Here is a 17,722-nt window from a genome sequence, read left to right as displayed (position 1 = left end):
TTTAAGCCTCGACTTCATTTGAAAACAATGAACTTTTAATTGATGGTTATTTAACAGACAGAGACAAAATCCTTAATTTTTAAGAGAAACCTGCAAAAATTCTCCGGTGGGTTATGGGCCGTTGTGGCTCACAGGTTTTGATGGAAGCAGCCAGGATAATCCTGATCTGTGCGCACAATCAGACGTCATGCTCCTTAAAAAGGGGAATGTAAATGGGGGCATTAAGCAGCCACTCCTCCTCCTTTCAGCAGCCAGAGAGCAAGTTTGACAAGCGGAAGATGAGATGTTAGCAAAGCAGTCACTCCTGTCTGCAGATCAATCCCACGCACGTTCTGCTCCGTGTTTCCTTTCATTGCACCGTGCGGGACGTTGTGGAGTGGTTGGTGTTGTGTATACAGAGCCCACATGGCACGGCAATGAAATTATTACAGACTATACACACAGCTGTGTAAAATATTTATTTTCCTGACCTGCGGTGGTGCTTCACAGTATTTTTTATTCCTGTAAGAACTGTGCAAGGGTATTGATTCCCGTGGCTCAGCAGCTGTGCTGCACCGAGCAACGTTCGCAAGGGCTTTTGAGCAGAAAGACAAACTGACCAAACCCTTGGGTTGGGTGCCAGCCTCCCCAAGATCTCCAGTCTTGGTTCAGGATGGGAATCAAAACTACAATAGCCTTGGTTCTGGTTTTGTAGAAACCCCTGGAAGATAGCTTATGTTGTGGGGGTTTTGCTTTCTGGATCCCAAACCTTGCAAAAATGCTTTGACTCCTGAGCCTTGCCCTGGGATGCTGGTGCTGGAGCCCCAGGGACCTCCCATGGTCCCGTTCCTGGTGCCGGCACCGTGCTCGTGCGTGGGCTCTCCTTGGCGATGCTTCTCCCAGGAGCTTCTGCAGCTCGAGGCAGGGCTGGTGGGGATGCCGCCCGCACGCTGTGCGATCCGGGCAGGTTTGGGTTTCAGCCTCCAAAGCATCGTCCCAGCCCTGGCTGTGGATCTTAGCTCTGCTTTGCTTTCTGCAGCAAGTGAAGCTGGAGGAGTTCGGGAGGCCGAAGATCGATGGCGAGCTGAAGGTCCGCTCCATAGTCAACCACACCAAGCAGGACAGGTGAGTGAGCCACGGCGCTCAGAAGTTTTCCCAAAATAAATGTGCCTTTGTTTGGCGATTCCCCTTGTGCTCATTTATCCAGTGATTGCCTAGAGTTGCGCTGACAGAAATCACCGTCAGTGTGAAATTGCAGCGCGGTTAGAGCATTGAGCTGCGCTGGCTGGGAAGCTCTGCAGAGCTTTCCAAATACTTTCCCTTGAATGGGGACCTTAATGAGATGTTTGACTGGGTTGCTTGTTTATTTGCTTGCTTTGGGCAGGTATTTATTTTTATTTGATAAAGTGGTGATCGTCTGCAAAAGGAAAGGATACAATTATGAGCTGAAAGAAATCATTGAGCTGCTCTTCCACAAGATGACTGATGACCCTATGAACAACAAGGACATTAAGAAGGTTGGTGGACCAGGGATTAGCTCTGCTGGAGAGCATTTTTGAGCTGTTTGGGCCAATCCTTGGGTATTACATTCCCATTAGCCTTTTAAAATAGAAACAGAGCTTGCAAAATGCTGGAAAATAAATGCTCAGATTTCAGAACAGCCTTACGGAGAGTTGGGAAATGTTCATTAATGTGGGGCTGGGCTTGATCCTTGACCTCCATCCTTGCAAAACAGCCCTGAAGACGCTGGGATGATTTGGGTTAGGAGAGAGGAAGCTGCTCCCTGCTTTCTGGCCTGCCAGCAGTGCGGGACCATCAGGGAGCAAACGCCAGACGGGGCGGAGAGGAGGGCAGGGAGGGAAGGTCCGTCCGGATGCTCTCGCTCCCACGAGTCGCGGGGCGGAGGAGCCTGCAAAGGCAGCATGAGTGTTGCCAACCAGCCTGCCAAAATCAGCGCTCGGAACACGGTTGCCACTGAGGGAACATCATTTTTTCAGTGGTTTGGGGCTTCGTCTGCAGCCGTGAAGGAAAACCTCCCAGCTATCCGTTTAGCAGAGACCCGTTAGCTTAATCCACTTACATGCAAGGGGAAGGGGTGTTGTACAGATGGGATAAGTGACATTTGGGTAAGAATAGCCAATTTTACCACTTGGATGCTGAAGAAATGCTGCTAGCTTTGTGTTTTAATGAACTGTATTTCCACTTTGCTCTCCTATGCTTTCTAGTCTCATGGAAAAATGGTAAGCAAAGCACACAATTTTCTCTCGTGTTTTTCCGTGCAATGTTGTAACGAGACAGGCGGAGCATATGTGCACTGGGCAGGTCAGATGTTCCTCCTGGGCTGTCAGTTGCTGTCAGGGAGAGATATAATGGTTGGGGGGGATCCACTGGAGCAGAAAAATCCGGGTTCTCTCGTCTGCCACCATAAAAACCTATTTGGCCCTGGTGCACGGCGCCCAGCTGATTCAGGCATCGTTAGTTGTGATGTGTTAGGGAAACACGGAGCTCTTCTTCCTCCTTCCCTGCTGTTAGCTTTGCAAAGGTTCAGCAGTCCTTCAGAAGCAGGGAAGGGGACAGGCACCGAGAGCAGTTATTAAGATACGTGAACAAAAGCGCGGCACATTTTGCTGCTCAGGCGTTGGGAGCACAGCAGTCCGATCAGCTCTCTCGTTTTCTCTTGCAGTGGTCGTACGGCTTCTACCTAATTCACCTTCAGGGAAAGCAGGGCTTCCAGTTCTTCTGCAAGACAGAGGAAATGAAGAGGAAGTGGATGGAGCAGTTTGAAATGGCAATGTGAGCACGAGTGGCTGTTCTAGCCCTGGCGTGCAGTCGCCAAGCACGGGGGGACAGCGTCTTGGACCGGCCAGGCTACTGGAGACCAGCTCCGACAGCAAAGCCTGTGATGGGGAAGCTCACATGGGCTTGCTGGACGGGTCCCTGCGCAAAGGGAGCTTGGGTGCAGCGGGAAATCCTCTACCCCCAGCGTCTGCAGCAACATCCGCGTGGTGCATCTCTGACGTGACGCCTGCAGTGATTGCCGTGGTGTCAGGCCATGCGTGAAGCACTGAGCTGGGGCTGGAGGAAGGCGTTGCAGGAGGAGGGCTGCTGCTGCGGGGACCTGGTCCTGAGCAGAGCAGGGGTTGGCCCCGCGCGGGCAGGTCTGGGCTGTTGATTGACTCGGGCAAGGGCCAAATCCGCGAGTGTTGTCCCAGGGGAAGGTTGATGGGCAAAATCCTCTCTCTGCTGCAGCAGTCAAGCCCCGAGTCTGCTTCCACACTTGATTTCTTATCTGTCCATGTGATTTCCAAACTTTGACTGAAATGCAAACCGCAGCTGCCGTGACAGGTCACGAGTGCAGCGTGGCTCACAGGGACAGGTTGATAACCCCCCGGTCCTTTCCCTTAGGTCCAACATAAAGCCAGAGAAAGCCAATGCAAATCACCATAACTTTCAGATGTACACATTTGAAAAGACTACCAACTGCAAAGCCTGCAGGATGTTCCTGAGGTGAGCAACATCCTTCCAGCTTTTCTGCATCTGCATTAAAACACGGAAAGAAAAATCTCAAAGCTGGGGCTGAATTAGGACTTTCTGACTTCTTTTTTGGCACAGAGGAACCTTCTACCAGGGCTATCTTTGCCCCAAATGTGGAGCGGGTGCTCATAAGGAGTGCTTGGAGATCATTCCTCCCTGCAAGATGGGTGAGTTATTTCACAGTGTTAGCGGCTTGTGCCAAGGAGGTGGATGCATGTGAATGATCTGAAAGATGGGCTCTATAAAGCACTGATGTTTGTTGATGCATAACAAAATCTGAGTACGCTCCCACCCACCTCCCAGGGCTGTAATTCACAGTGGCTGGTGGTTTAAAAACCAACCAAAACCCTCCAAAACAATGAGCTGAATCCCGTGTGTGTCAGAGGATCTCAGCAGCTCTGTGGACTAGGTGGGATGCACCCAGCCCTCGTGCTGGGAGGTCATTTAAGAGGGGTGAGGATTTCTTCATCAACAGATGTTGGTTAGTGAAAGCAGGAGGGTCCGTGCCAGGAATCATGTTTCTGATGAGGAGAAACCTTATCTCTGGATCCCAAATGCCCCACAGCGCTGCAAAAATCTGCATCCTTGATCTAAATTGGGCAAACCTGTGACTCACCTCTCCTCGCTCCAGTCAGAGCCCTGATGCTGCTTGGTGCAGGGGAGTGTCATAGGTGGCTTTGGGGAGGTTTTGGGTGGGGAGTGGAGGGAGTGTTGTGGTTTAACCCCAGCTGACAACTAAGCACCACACAGCCTTTCACTCGCTCCCCCCCGCTGGGATGGGGGAGAGAATCAGAAGGGTAAAAGTGAGAAAACTCATGGGTTGAGGTAAGGACAGTTTAATAGGTAAAGCAAAAGCCGCACACGCAAGCAAAGCAAAACATGGAATTCATTCGCTCCTTCCCATCGGCAGGCAGGTGTTCCCATCTCCAGGAAAGCAGGGCTCCATCACACATAACAGGTACTTGGGAAGACAAACACCATCACTCCGAACATGTCCCCCGCTTCCTTCTTCTTCCCCCAGCTGTATATGCTGAGCATGGCATCATATGCTATGGAATATCCCTTTGGTCACTTGGGGTCAGCTGTCCCGGCTGTGTCCCCTCCCAACTCCTTGGGCACCCCCAGCCTGCTCGCTGTGGGGGGGTGAGGAGCAGAAAGCCCTTGGTGCCGTGTAAGCGCTGCTCAGCAGTAAGGACAACATCCCTGGGTATCAACACTCTTTCCAGCACAAATCCAAAACTCGGCCCCATACTAGCTACTATAAGAAAATTAACTATCCCAGCCAAAACCAGCGCAGGGAGGAAGAAACAAAATCATGGAACTTCGTGTAAGTGAGAAAATGTCCTTGTTGGGCTCCAGTCCCTCCCTGGGTCTTGCCCACCCGGTGCAGAGCAGTGATTCGAGTGACCCCAGCCTCTGCTTTGTGCTCCCTCCATCAAGTTCAAGCACTGATGCTGGTTTATTGGTACTCACAGCGTCAAGAGAAACAGAAAACGGGGTTTGTTGCCTGTTAAATTAACCGCTTATTTCAACATTTCTCTTGCAGGTTCTTCAGCAGACCAGGTACGTTGTTTGATGGCCCTTTTCCCGCATCCCCCTCTGCTTTGGGCAGAGCCTGTATCCTTGCCCGGTCCAGGTGTGGGCAGCTCATGGGGAGAGCCAGTACCGGCCTCGGGGGGGGTCCCAGTAACTTGGGGGCCAGGACTAGAGACTGATGGCCTCTCCTCCAGCCTAAAACTGGCCCGGTCTGGGCAGCACCATGGCCCGCGGGAGGTGCCAGCACCCAGCTGGGGCGAGCACCAGGTGCCAGGGAGGTTTCAGGAGAGGGTTTCTTGTCGCGGTGGCTTCAGGCAGGTGCTCGTGGAGGGAGCCCAGACCGCCATGTCCTCATGGAGACTTTTTCCTTTCTCTTTGCAGGATTCGCTGAGTGCCGGACCTGGTAAGGGCATGACTGTATTGCAGAAGGGCAAGTAGAGATGGTGTCTTGATTGTGGCTGCAGGTGTCCCTAACATTGAGCACGTGGGAGGGAGAAGCTCCTTCCAAAACCAGACAGCAGCATTAGTAGCTGCAGAAGGGTCCTGTGCCACCCTCACAGCAAGCAGTGGGGCACCGAGGTCTCTCCTGTCCCTGCTCCCCAAAGCAGCACTCGGGTCTCCTGCGGGAAGACCCGGCTCCTCCCTGGGCTCAGCCCTCGCCCGCTGCAGCCGCCAGCACCCCGTCGTTTCTTTGGGTGCCTTCGTGCCCCTGGCCTGCTCTGCCGTGCGGCTAAAGCTTCTGCATGCCACACCAGTACTGGAGGCGAGCCTGGCGAATTTCCTTGGGCCAGATTGTCCTTCAGGGCAGACCAAAGGCGTCCTGGCTGGGAGGCTTGTTGCTGATGGGGAGCATCTTCCCGCCGACATGTGTCTGGCGCGCTGCGGGGATGTGCAGCTCCAGGCGCTGCCCTCTGATGGGGCCATTAGTCGTGACCGTTGTCACAATATTTCTTTATTTTCCTTTGCTTAAAACTAGCCTTGAAGAGTGCTGGGCCTGCCCTGCCCATGCGCTGGCTCGAAGGAGAAGGAACAATTTGTGTTTGTACTTTTTCTGTTAAAAGGAAAGCCAAGCCTGGCAAAAAGAAACCTGAATCAAATTGGTGGTTAAAAAAAGAACGCACAGAATGCTCTCGCTGGGCAGGGAGAGGCAGAGGTGGGAAAGCATTTTGCAGATAAACACTGTGGGTTTAGTGCGGTTGGGGAAGCTTATTTAACGTGCAGTTGTTGGCGAGAGCTGGACTTTGACTATGAGCTTCAGGGGCGTTTGGGTCCCAGGTCCAGCTGAAATTCAGCGGAAGCCGAGTGTTTGCTCGTCCCTTTGGCAATCGCGGGTGTCACCACTGAACCCGGCGGGGTTTGGTGCTGACCGGGCATCACCTAACGAGAGCCGGTCTGCCTCGGCGAGGTTCAAGTCCAGGTGCAGGGGTGGGAGTCGGAGCTTTGGCTTGGCTCGGTCCTTCATGGGTTTATTTTTGCTCAGTGAACTCAGCCATCCATGTAACAGCAGGAGCCAAGAGCATTCTCTGTGGGCACTGTTCCTTTCTGCTTTCATGCTTTCTACCCCAAATCCTGCCTGCCGGTGCCGTTGGGTTTGTGGTTCGCAGGATAAGGAACAACAGACTTTGAGGGGGGTATTTTTGTTTTGCTTTTTCTTAACTGGGACAAGGTGCTGAAACTGTTTTGCATCTGTTCCAGGTCCTAAAATGGTGGCAGTTCAGAATTACCACGGAAACCCAGCCCCCCCCGGAAAGCCGGTGCTGACGTTTCAAATTGGGGACGTGATCGAGCTGCTGAGGGGGGACCCCGACTCGCCGTGGTGGGAGGTGAGAGCGATTCCCCTTGGGAAATTCCCGGGAAGTTTTAAACAACTGACTTCTGCATCGTCCCTTTTATTTGTGGGCTTTCCCGGAGCCCCGGAGCTGCAGCGGTGACCATCCCCATCCCTGCACGGCAAAAACGTTGCTCCCCAACGTGCGCCCCAGTCTGATACCCAGCTTGGCTTTGCAGGGGCGGTTGCTGCAGACGAAGAAGTCAGGTTATTTTCCCAGCTCGTCGGTGAAGCCCTGCCCAGTTGATGCGAGGGTAAGTGCCGAAGAGGAGATGGAGCCGGGAGCACCTGCGGGTGCTGCAGGAGCGCTGGGGCGGGCGCTGGGGGCTGTCATGGGATGTGCTGCTCCGGCGGTGCCGGTCACTCTTCTCAGCCTTCTGCTTTAGACCTTGGTCCTTCCAGTAAGTCCCTGGACCTTGAATGAGGCCTTTTACAGTGGCTGAATTAGCGAGGAAGTGGATCCATCATCCCATGGTTGCAAATGTCTGGTCAGATTGGTCTCAGCCCTGTTCCCAAGGTTGGGGTTGGCGTGACCAGGTCTGGACCCCATTCCTCCTCTGCGAGGCTGATTCGGGAGCAGAGCGGTTGAGATCAGTCACAGTACAGGAAAACTGCACTTTTGGGTTTTTTCACTCTGATTTGTAACACTGTCAGCCACTTCCCAATTAAAAAACTCTCCGGTAAATGAAAAAATGCAGCATGCTCATCACAGCTGGGAGGCTGAGAGAGAAGTGCTCAGCTACAACACTGCTCTCCGCCGCCGAAGCCAATAATTCAGAAACGGCTTGGCAGACGATAACCCTCCCGTGGAGAGGAGTATCTCGCACGTGATCTATAGCCTGATGAGACGCTGGCTCACCAGTAATAAGCAATGCTCTCTTTGCAGCCTCCCAACAGCCGGCCGCCTTCGCGCGAGATAGACTACACGGCGTACCCGTGGTGAGTCGCCCTGCCTGCCGCTCGGCAGTGTGCCTTCCTCTGGCCGGAAAATATATCGACTTTGCCTTTTAATTGTTACTTTGTCAGGAATCCCCTCTAATACTGAATTATGAGTGCAGGTTAGCGGTGCTGCAGTGGCATTTGGGTGTTGAAACCTGGTGCAGCCCTGGCAGCATCAGAGGGGATTTTTTTTGCTGATGGCGAAGGTCAGAGGCAAAAGGAGGGGCGCTGGTTTCTCTTCCCATTTTCTGTGTTTTCTGTGCCCAGAAAACTGTTTTGGGAGGAAGGAAGGAATTCCTGCCTTGGTGGGAGAGGTTGCACTTGGCTTGCCTCCTGCTCCTTCCCTCCAGCTCCATCCAGGTTTGCAAATTCATGAGTCTAAATTATCCCCACTCCCCAGCTCTTGCTGAAGCCTTGTTCACCTGGGGACCAATTCCCAGTTAGTGGGATTTTCTAGGTGCCCTGGAAACATAAGAGACTTTAAAGGGAAGAGATTGTACTCTGCATCCCTCATTCTCTCTGTTCAGTGGCTGAGCAGCTTCTTGTATATCTCTGGGCACTTCCCTTTCTGCTCATGAAGTTTTGGATGAGACCTGCTTCTCTACTTGCCCAACCTTCATCCCTTTAAAAAAGATGTATCTTTTTGTCTAAAATGTGCCTGTTTTAAAGATATGCATTAATTTTTAGTTAATTCGTTAATCTGTGGGCTCTAGGTTCGCAGGGAACATGGAGCGGCAGCAGACGGACAACCTGCTGAAGTCTCACGTCAGCGGCACCTACCTGATCCGGGAGCGGCCGGCCGAGGCTGAGCGCTTTGCCATCAGCATTAAGTGAGTAATACTTAATTTAGTAATTTAGTATTACTCACACGCGGAGGGCAAAATGGGGCTGGAGCACGCGGCTACGTTTTCTTGAGTGCCTTTGCTGCCGTTTGCAGGTTCAACGAGGAGGTGAAGCACATCAAGGTGGTGGAGAAGGACAACTGGATTCACATCACGGAAGCCAAGAAGTTCGAAAGCTTGCTGGTGGGTTTTTGTAGCCCCTTTGAGCGTGCGCACTGTCCCTGCAAGTCACGCAGAGGACAGCGGAGACAGCCGGGTGCCCCTCTGTCCTCCGCAGGAGCTGGTCGAATACTACCAGAGCCACTCGCTGAAGGAGAGCTTCAAGCAGCTGGACACGACGCTGAAATACCCCTATAAATCTCGGGAGCGCTCTACCTCCAGGACCTTCACCCGCTCTCCAGGTAAAACCCAGCTCAGCCGCGCGAGCGGGCGCTGTTAAACCCCTGATGGAAAATCTCACCCTTTCAGCAAGGTGTAGGAGCACCCTCTGGATAAAGGGGTTTATAGCTTTGCTGTAGGGCTTGAGCCCCCCGATTTGCAAATGAGTCTCCTGCTCAGCTGGTGGCATTTTGAGGACGGGTCTCGCAGGAGGTGGCAGGGGTCGGGGGGGTCCGGCCGAGCTGGGGCTGCCTGCTGCTGCTCCCCCGAGCTCGTGCGGCTCCGCGGAGCCGGTGCAGCCTCCCAGGGAGAGTTTTTGCAGGGGGAGGCTGCTTTTCCTCCTGCGGTTTTGCACCCTGTGCTCGGGGGTGGTTTGCCACCCCCCAGTCCTGCGGCTGCAGGGGCAGGCTGTCCGCCTCTGGGTAGTGAGCGGAGATGTGATGCTCTGTTAGCGGGATATATCGTGTCTTACCTGCGCACGTGAGTTTTTGTGCCTGTGTTTTAATGGATCCAGTTCCAGTGTTTCTTGTGATGGTTTGTATCCCAGTGGGACTCCTTTAATGGAGGTGATGGGAGAAATGGTAAGTCTGTGCCTCAAATAAAAATAAAAAAACAAAAGAAACAGAAAGAAAAACGTGCATTAGTGCAAAGTGTTCCGTTTTGTCTAAAAGCCTGAGTGCAGAAATAACTACTTTGTGGGGAAAAATGCATTCTTTAAAAACTTTTTCCGTGGTATATTTTAAAAAGAATACCAAAGGAAGGTAGTTTTTAAATGTTGATTAAATACCTTTTCCAGTAAAATACAACCCCAGGATGACTTTCGAGCCCCTACACTGGCTGTGGGGCTGCGGGTGGACCTGCCGCTGGTTGTCCCAGTTCTGAGCCCCTGTGCAAAACCTTCTGCATGCTTTGCCCTGTATTTCTTCGTTGGCTTTTAAAGCGTTGTGCATTATAGTTTTGGGTTTTTTTAATTTCCTTTTTAATGCCTGTTCTGCCTCTTTCTGTTTCTCTCTAACCTCTTTGCAGCCTCCTGTGCTTCCTACAACTTTTCTTTTCTCAGTCCTCAGGGCCTCAACTTTTCTTCTCAGAGCTCCTCAAGTCCCTTCTGGTCAGGTACCAGTGCCGGAGAGACCTGCCGCCTTCCCCAGGCTGCAGCATCCCCAGCTTGAAAGCCATCGCCAGCGGGACCTGCGGGGTCCCCGCTGTCCCTCCGTCACCGCAGGCAGTTCAGGGGGTCCCCAGAGCTGCCCTGGGGCACAGTCTGGAAATACGTCAATTAACCGTGGCTTGGCTGGAAGCAAAACGCACTCCCCCCTCTCCCCAAAATCACGGCAGGGAGGAGATGGAGTTGTCACTATTTGAGAAAGGGGGCTAAAATTAACAAAAAAATGAATCTAGCGCATTGGGATCTCATGATGTACTTCAAGCTCGACCTGCTTATCCCATGTGTTTCACCGAATGAGCATTGGCATCACACTGTCTTCCAGACCGTTTCTCCTTGCTGTACAAGGAGAACATCTCGATGTCTGGCAGTTTTTGAGCTCTGGTATCTGAGGCTGCTCAGGAGCCCCTTGCTGAGGAGCGGGGAACCCTGCGCTGTCTAATCTGTTTTGTGCAGAGAGTGCAGTGGTGCTCTGGCGTTTGAACCCCATCGATTTAAATGTGTTACAGACCGGTGTCTGTTTGGCAGGGATCAGAGCAAAACCGTGCCAGTTCATGTCTTCCCGTTTAAGCTTTTACCATTCAGCATTTTCTTTAGGCTGGACAGGGAAAATCATTGGCAAAGCCATGCCTGCTTTCCTTACTGCCGTGTTTGGGAAGAACACTTAACTTTTCAGGGTATTAGAACATAATTCTGGGAATCTGGGATCCTTTAACTGCGTAGAAAGTACTGCAGAAAGTAACTTGTGCAGCAGCGGGCTCTGAGCAAGCTCCTGATGAAAGATTTCAAAGCTGCCATGATTCTCGCTCCGTTCTCCAGCCTGGCTGCCTGGCGAGGACGGACGAGCCCTCCAGTAATTGCACGTTGTGTGTCTGGACCGTCTCCATCGCCATCCTCATTTCCTTCCATCCCGAGAGCTGAAAACCTGGGCAAAGCTTTTCCTCAAACTTAGTTCAACCTTGGTTTGCAGACTTTTAAAATTGAAAGTAATCCTCGAAACTTCTGGGACAAAAAGGGCAGCTTCACCGAAACACGACGTCCCTTCGGGGTGGGGTTTATTTTTCAAACTTCAGAGGAGGTGCATTTTTCTCCTTCTCTGCCCATCCCATCCCTCCCACCATTGCTCTCCAACCCTCCTTCCCCCTGCCCAGGTGCCGGGGCGGGGAAGCTGAGCCCTGCCCCTGCCTTTCCCCCCTCGCTGCTGCTCCTCCTTGTGCCTTCCCCGAGCATCCCCTGCCTGAAGCGATGGAGATCCGCGGTGCTGGGGCCGTGCCGGTGCTGGCGGAGGCCGGGTCCCGGGGCGGCTCAGGGGGCCATGCTTCTTATCACAAGGTGTTAGTCAGCAGTAGGGTTTGCAGGGCGCTTTTGCAGCTTTTGGTCTGTAATGGGACCAAGTTTTCCCTGGCTGCTCCCTGGCAGGGACAGGAGCAGGGAGGATACCGCGTCAGCAGCTTGTTCCTCCTCACGGCAAAACTTACAGGTTTTGCTCAGCACCTCTAGGAGAATCCAGTCCCAATAACTCAATTTTTTGAAGTAGTTTAAATACAAGTTGATTTGTGAAATCTTTTGACAAGGTGGTCCCATCAGGTGCTGGGAGCTGTGTGGCAGCCAGACCTGATACTGATAGTGGAACGGGATTTTTCCGTGATTTCATTGTTAATGATTGTGTATTCCTGTGAAATCTTTTCTTTTACCACAAAAGTGCCCCTCACCCCAGCAATCCCCACCAAACCCCTCCTGGACTCTCCCCGTCAGCAGAGAGGGGCTTCCCAAGCCCATGGAGCTGTTCAAAGCCCAGCAGGAATCCAGTGTACCCCTGACCGCCCCAGTCCGTGTGGGGCTGAGCAGTTCGGATGAGGCCAGCCCCGCCATCCGAGCTGATACGGGTCGTGGCGTTGCAATGGGAGCCAGCACCGTGGTGGAAAACCCAGGTTGAACCTCACCAAGCTTTCCCCAGGCTTTGGCCGGTCCCACACGGCGGGGCAGCTCCCGACTCCCTCTGCTTTCTCCCCTTGCAGTGTTCACCCCACGGGTCATAGGGACAGCAGTGGCACGATACAACTTTGCGGCGCGGGACATGCGGGAGCTCTCACTGCGAGAGGGTGACGTGGTGAAGATCTACAGCAGGATTGGCGGGGACCAGGGATGGTGGAAGGGGGAAACTAACGGAAGAGTGAGTGCATCCAGATAATGTCCGGTCCCATTTCTGCAGTGCAAGGTCCTCCGTGCTCTCAACCTGCCCAGCCGGAGCGCAGCCTGCTGTCAGGACAGCGAAGGGCAGGGGAACACATCCCACTCCCTCTTGCTCTTTTCTGGCTCGTGGATGGGCTGTCATCTCATGAGAGCCACCGCTGTGTTGCCAATCGGTGCTGTGTGACAGTGACACGCGACACCCAGTGTATGTGGTGGGCAGGCGCACACGCCAGCTCAGGCCATGTCCGAGTCTGCTCTTCCTTAAACATGCACGTGGGGGATTTGTGCAGGGGCGGCTCTGCAGGTGAAAGGCTCGGCATCCCGGGGAAAAGCAGCGGGCTGATGGCTTGACCTGATGTCCCACAGAGTTTGTAGCCCTCGGGACAGGTTCTTCATGCCCTGATCCTTTATATATGCAGACAACTCACGTGTCCAAAGCAATGTGTAGTTGCTAGTGCCATCCCAAATTAGGGTAACAGCGGCTCCACGTCCCTGTCACCACCGTGCGTTGGGATGCGGGTGCATCCGGCACCGTACAAATGGCTCACTGGGAACAGCGCGTGGCCGGGGGGGGGAATAGACCCGGTGGCGGGACAGAAGGTCCCTCCAGCTTCCCGGTCTCCAGCTCACCTCTCCGCTTCCCCGACAGGTTGGCTGGTTTCCCTCGACATACGTGGAAGAGGAGGGGGTGCAATGACTGTGGGGATGTCTGATGGAAAGTCGTCGAGCGCCCAGAGCGAGCCGCTGCAGACCGTGCACACCCGACGCCCGCGGCTCCCCGTGAGACGCGGCCGGACGCCTCCCAGGACTGCTCTTGCAGACTCTTTAGCAATCCGTTCCTCTGTACAGTGTGTGTGCGCCTGTGCGTCGGGGCCGCCGGTGGCCTCGCTCCTGTTACGTGTATAGAAGATTGATGGTCTGTCGGATAACGTTCGTGTAGCAGCTGCAGAAGAGTCCCGGGAAAGCCGCACTCCCGTGCATGGACAGAGCTGAGAGACTCTGAGCGGTGCCCACCAGAGGATGGGGTCCAATCCCCTTTTAGTAAAGGTGTTTTAAAAGCCACCGTGGTGATGGTGGCGGGAGGGTTAGGCTGAAGGTTTGTGCCTGGGCTGGTGCGCGGGTGTGCCAAGGTGAGAATTTGGGGGTTTCTAAGGGGAGGGGGTGACTGAGCCCCGAGGGGACAATGCGGACCCCCCACCACACCGCTCGGGCGGGCTGCCCGGGTCAGGATTTCGGCAGTTTCCCTGGCAGCCACGCAGCAGTGTCCGGCAGCACCGCGCTGCGGCCGGGGCGAGGGGGCAGAGCGGGGACGCCCGACCCGGGAGGAGGAAACGGCTGTTGCTCGTTTCTGAAGGATGCCAGCTGTGACACCAGGAGCGTGTTGTGACCATCAGATGTAGGCTGGAAGTGGACCTCCAGGTCAGACAGGACGGAAAAGAGCTGCTTTGGCATCCCAAGCCCATTTTCTTTACAACCACCGTTGATCCCACCAGCCTTGCTGCGGGTGGAGGGGTCAGCCCAGGGTGCCGACTGGTACCACTGGTGAGCAGAAGGTCTCGGTGTGTTGTCGGACTGGAGACTCGCTTTGCCACGCGAGGGTTTTGGAGGCCACCAAGGCACCAGGTACATGCAGAGGAGTGGACAGGAGCATGTGTCCATGGGTCTGTCCTGCCCTCACTCCCAGCTTGGTCCTGCTGCGGGTAGGACTCCCCCGAGCCAGGCTGATCTTTCTGGCAGTGGTGACATGTGCCACCTCACTGAGTTCGGGGGAGCGAACCCACCTGAATGAGGGCTACGGTATGAAGACCTGATTTCTCTCGCTAAGTTGTGAAAGCATCTCTACTTCCCCAGCTGTGTGCACTTTTGGGGGCTGTGAGCGTTGCCCCCTCTCTTCCTCCCACAGGCTGTTACTGCTGCTGCTGTCAAGTAAAGGTCCGCTTGCCGCTGCGTCCTGAGCACCGTCCGTCTGAGTTCTTTCCAAAGTGCAGCCCCCGTAGTTGGTAGGCAGAGCTGCCGGGTGGAAATCGCAGCCATCGTCTTCTGCCAGGCACTGGCTTTGCTCTCCAGAATTTCCTTCCAAAGTGCAAATACGAACAAATACATGTGTGGGAGCAAATACGTGCCAGGGAACAACTTTCCTCTATCTGATTTCTGAGGCCCGGGAAATGCCCTCCAGCCTCTCTGAATAAGTGGTGTTTTGAGCTGGTGCTTCCATGCCCTCATGTTGTTCCCCTGGGTCTTGGGGTGGTCCTGCTGTGGGGCACTGTGTTCCCGGTGTGGGCTCTTGGCATCTGGGAGATGCCAGCATTGGGTGGGTGAGCGGTGCTGATGCCCTCGGTCCCTGGCACGGGGGTACCACAGCTGCATCCGAAGCCTTGCTGCAAACGGAGCAGTGGTGCCCTGCTCGGGATGTTAAATGGGAGAGTTTGGAGCTCTCAAGGAAACGGGAAAAATATTAACCTGGAAATGAAGTGTTGTTGCTCAGTGACAAGCCCAGAGCCACCCTACTTCCCTGCCTGTTGCTCCCGGAGCCCTGCGAGTGCCTCTGCTCTCGATGCCATGGGGGGAGTGGGATGGGTGCCCACTGGGGTCTTGCTCTGCAAGGTGACGGGGACGCGGAAGGGGCTTGGGGCTTTCCCGAGGTACTGTTTGGTGCTAACCTCTCCCGGCCAGCCCCTCGGTGCTCAGCTCGGGGTACACTCGAGGGGAAGCAGCCAGCAGGGAGCTGGCGATGCCCTGCTCCTCCTGCGCCAAGCAAAGGGCCCTGCTCCGGTTCCCGGAGCTGAGGGTGTATTTAAGGTGGACGAGACACACGCACGCACACACCCGAGACAAACTCACGATGGCTCGTGTTGCGCCTCAGATTCTAAAGCCTTACGCAACCCTCCTGTTTAACGTGGCCCATTTTGTAAGGCAGCAAGGGCATCCTCGCTGGAAGAGCATGCACTCTGTGACGGGGACCGTGGCACCGTCTCTCCCTTACGCCCCAAAGGGATCCCTGACCTCCATCGCTGCCTGCGCTCCCCTCCCGGCCCTGCCAAATCCCCCTTCCTCCGGAGAGCTCTCCCTCTTGTGTTTACTGTTGTAAGAAACTTGTTAAAAAGATTGGTTTGTTTGTAAGTAATTATTCAGCCATTTGCCACAATATATATCTGTGAATAAGAAAGGGAAATGTTTTTTTATGATGGCGAGAAAATTGTATATATATTTTAGTTCATCGCAGATCATTCAAAATTGGAATGGGATACGTTGGAAAATAATATGTAAATTCCTTGGGTTTTTCCTTTGCACTGCACTAACTGGGGTAGGGTGGAGGGGGTTTAAAGATAAAACTGTTTGTTTATGGAATAGTTTATAGTTGGGAATTTGGAAATCATTTGGAATAGCTTGTAATGCTGGAATAGAAACTTTAGCTGCTACTTAGAAACCCTTTTGCATGTGGTTTTTCCAGACCTTTTTAAGTTACAATACATCAAAGTAAATTCCACAACGAAAAAATAAAGTGTAATTTTGCTGATAGGTTTTTTTCCAGCCATGGTTTTTACTGCGGCTCAGGCTCGGGCTTGTGTCGGGCTTCTTGTTACTGAAGCCCCCTTGGCTGTGCTGGGGCCGGAGGGCTGGCTTGGCCAGTCCAGGGGAGACGCGTGCTCACGGGGACGGATCCTTTCCGATCACTGCCATGAACGGTAAGTTTTCGTACCCCTTCCAAAACTCAGAGTAAGTCCTTCCTGCAGTGCCAGACACGGCTCTTTGCAGTGAGGCGCCGCTGAAGCCGACTGCTCGCCTGTCGAGTTCCTTCTCCTTGTTTCTGGAGCAGCTGCCTCCCGCGCAGTTGTCCCGCGCTCCTGCCGGGCGGCTTTCCTGGGGCTCCTCGCCCTGCCGGAGCCGAATTGCTGCGGGGTGAGAGAAGGAGCGTGATTTTCCACGGCTTTTAGTCACTCCCGAGTATCATATTCCAGAATCCCACTCAGCCCTGCAGGCAGCAGCGTTTTCCAGAGCAATAAAAGAAATTGCACAGTTGCTTATAAAAGACCTGAGGGATGGCTGGAGGGTTCGCCCCAGAGCAGGGACATGAGATGTCACTGTGAGTTGCCGTGTCATTTAATTAATAATATTAAATTTTTTGTGCTCTTGGAGCCCCCAGTGCTTTCTCCTCGCTTCAGCTTTCACAGGGTCAGCTGAAAGGGGCTGTAGCAATGAGCAGAGGCGTTTTACTCAGAGAAGCAGGACATGAGCTGGGCACTAACTTTGGGATGCTGATTTGGAAAGATGCTGCTCAGCTGGATATGTAGCCTTGGGCGAGGTGATGACCCCTGCCTGGGACAAACCCTTTCCCCGTTGTTGCTGTTCAGTCTAAGGGAAGCTCTCCAGCATGCACCACGTATGAAATACCTGGGTTTTGGTACCTGGGTGCTCTCCCACCGGTGACGAGCATCATCCTGGTGCCGAGTGGGTCAGGCATTGCCGTCAGATGCCCACGGCGCAGCTGGGCTGCAAAAATGCAGCTCTAGAGCCTGGAACCGACTGAAGGCTGCAAGAACAGGTAAATGCAAAAATCTGCTTCCATGCAAGGTCCTGCTTGTGGGGACATCCCTGCCACCCCAGGGGCTGGCTCCTCGGTGGCAGCCTGTGACATCGGACCCTCGGGGGGTGCTTGGAGGCGGCAGCGTTGCAGCCCCGGCTGGGTGGGTGCCTCGACAGCCGGCTTTGCTCAGCTGAAGGCCCAAAGCTGCCCCTGGGGTTTGCACCAAGGCGAGGTCTGACGCTTCGGGGATAAACGGGGCATTTATTCACTATGCCCAGCCACGGCCAGGTGCTGTAACCAGACCGGGAGCAGCATTCCTAGAGGCATTAACAGGAGAATAAATCTCCAGCCAGGGCCAGCACAGTTGGCTCCAGCCCTGCACGGATCCTGGCCTGCCCCAGGAGGGGGGATGCACCAGGCACAGGTTTTCTTTTTCTTTTTTTATTATTATTTTTTCCCCAGCATAGCAGCTGCTGACATAATCTCCCGCATTAGCTGGGCTCGCCAGGGCGCTGCCTCTGCTCTGAGCAAACACGGTGCTGGAGGTGATTGCATTTGCTGGCTGCCCTCTGCAAACAGCAGGTCCTGCTCCGTGCCGCAGAGTATGACAGCCGCCCTGCGACGTCCCTGTGGCTGGGCCTGGCGCACGCCCCGTGGCCCCGCTGGCCTGTGGCCGGCCGGGACGTGGCCACCTCCCTCCGCCACCTCAGCCGGTCCATGCCGCGAGCAGGCACGTTGGCTGGGTGCAAGCTCCCATGCCGCCCAGCTTGGTGGACCCCAAAACAAGGGTTCAAACCGCTGTGCAA

The 17,722-nt window shown here is 54.2% G+C and overlaps 1 protein-coding gene across 2 annotated transcripts in view; it reads left to right on the top strand.

The window, feature by feature from the left end:
• VAV2 (vav guanine nucleotide exchange factor 2) overlaps window positions 1–15,883 on the top strand; it is a 151,901-nt gene extending 136,018 nt beyond the window's left edge. The window contains exons 14-30 of one of the 2 annotated variants that reach the window (XM_059828640.1): window positions 1,019–1,104; window positions 1,364–1,496; window positions 2,205–2,219; window positions 2,663–2,772; window positions 3,385–3,486; window positions 3,592–3,680; window positions 5,060–5,076; window positions 5,431–5,452; window positions 6,745–6,872; window positions 7,057–7,131; window positions 7,764–7,816; window positions 8,530–8,646; window positions 8,754–8,841; window positions 8,936–9,059; window positions 10,063–10,149; window positions 12,217–12,371; window positions 13,041–15,883. In XM_059828640.1, coding sequence (XP_059684623.1) covers window positions 1,019–1,104; window positions 1,364–1,496; window positions 2,205–2,219; window positions 2,663–2,772; window positions 3,385–3,486; window positions 3,592–3,680; window positions 5,060–5,076; window positions 5,431–5,452; window positions 6,745–6,872; window positions 7,057–7,131; window positions 7,764–7,816; window positions 8,530–8,646; window positions 8,754–8,841; window positions 8,936–9,059; window positions 10,063–10,149; window positions 12,217–12,371; window positions 13,041–13,088 — 1,449 coding nt within the window. In that variant the 3' untranslated portion in view covers window positions 13,089–15,883. The remainder of the gene's footprint in view (window positions 1–1,018; window positions 1,105–1,363; window positions 1,497–2,204; window positions 2,220–2,662; window positions 2,773–3,384; window positions 3,487–3,591; window positions 3,681–5,059; window positions 5,077–5,430; window positions 5,453–6,744; window positions 6,873–7,056; window positions 7,132–7,763; window positions 7,817–8,529; window positions 8,647–8,753; window positions 8,842–8,935; window positions 9,060–10,062; window positions 10,150–12,216; window positions 12,372–13,040) is intronic. The other variant, XM_059828639.1, reaches the window with a different exon arrangement.
• Window positions 15,884–17,722: the final 1,839 nt, after the last annotated feature.

The sequence above is a fragment of the Gavia stellata genome, chromosome 24, assembly GCF_030936135.1.
Source record: "Gavia stellata isolate bGavSte3 chromosome 24, bGavSte3.hap2, whole genome shotgun sequence".
Classification (NCBI taxonomy): Eukaryota; Metazoa; Chordata; class Aves; order Gaviiformes; family Gaviidae; genus Gavia; species Gavia stellata.
This window is presented reverse-complemented; position numbering and strand designations above follow the sequence as displayed.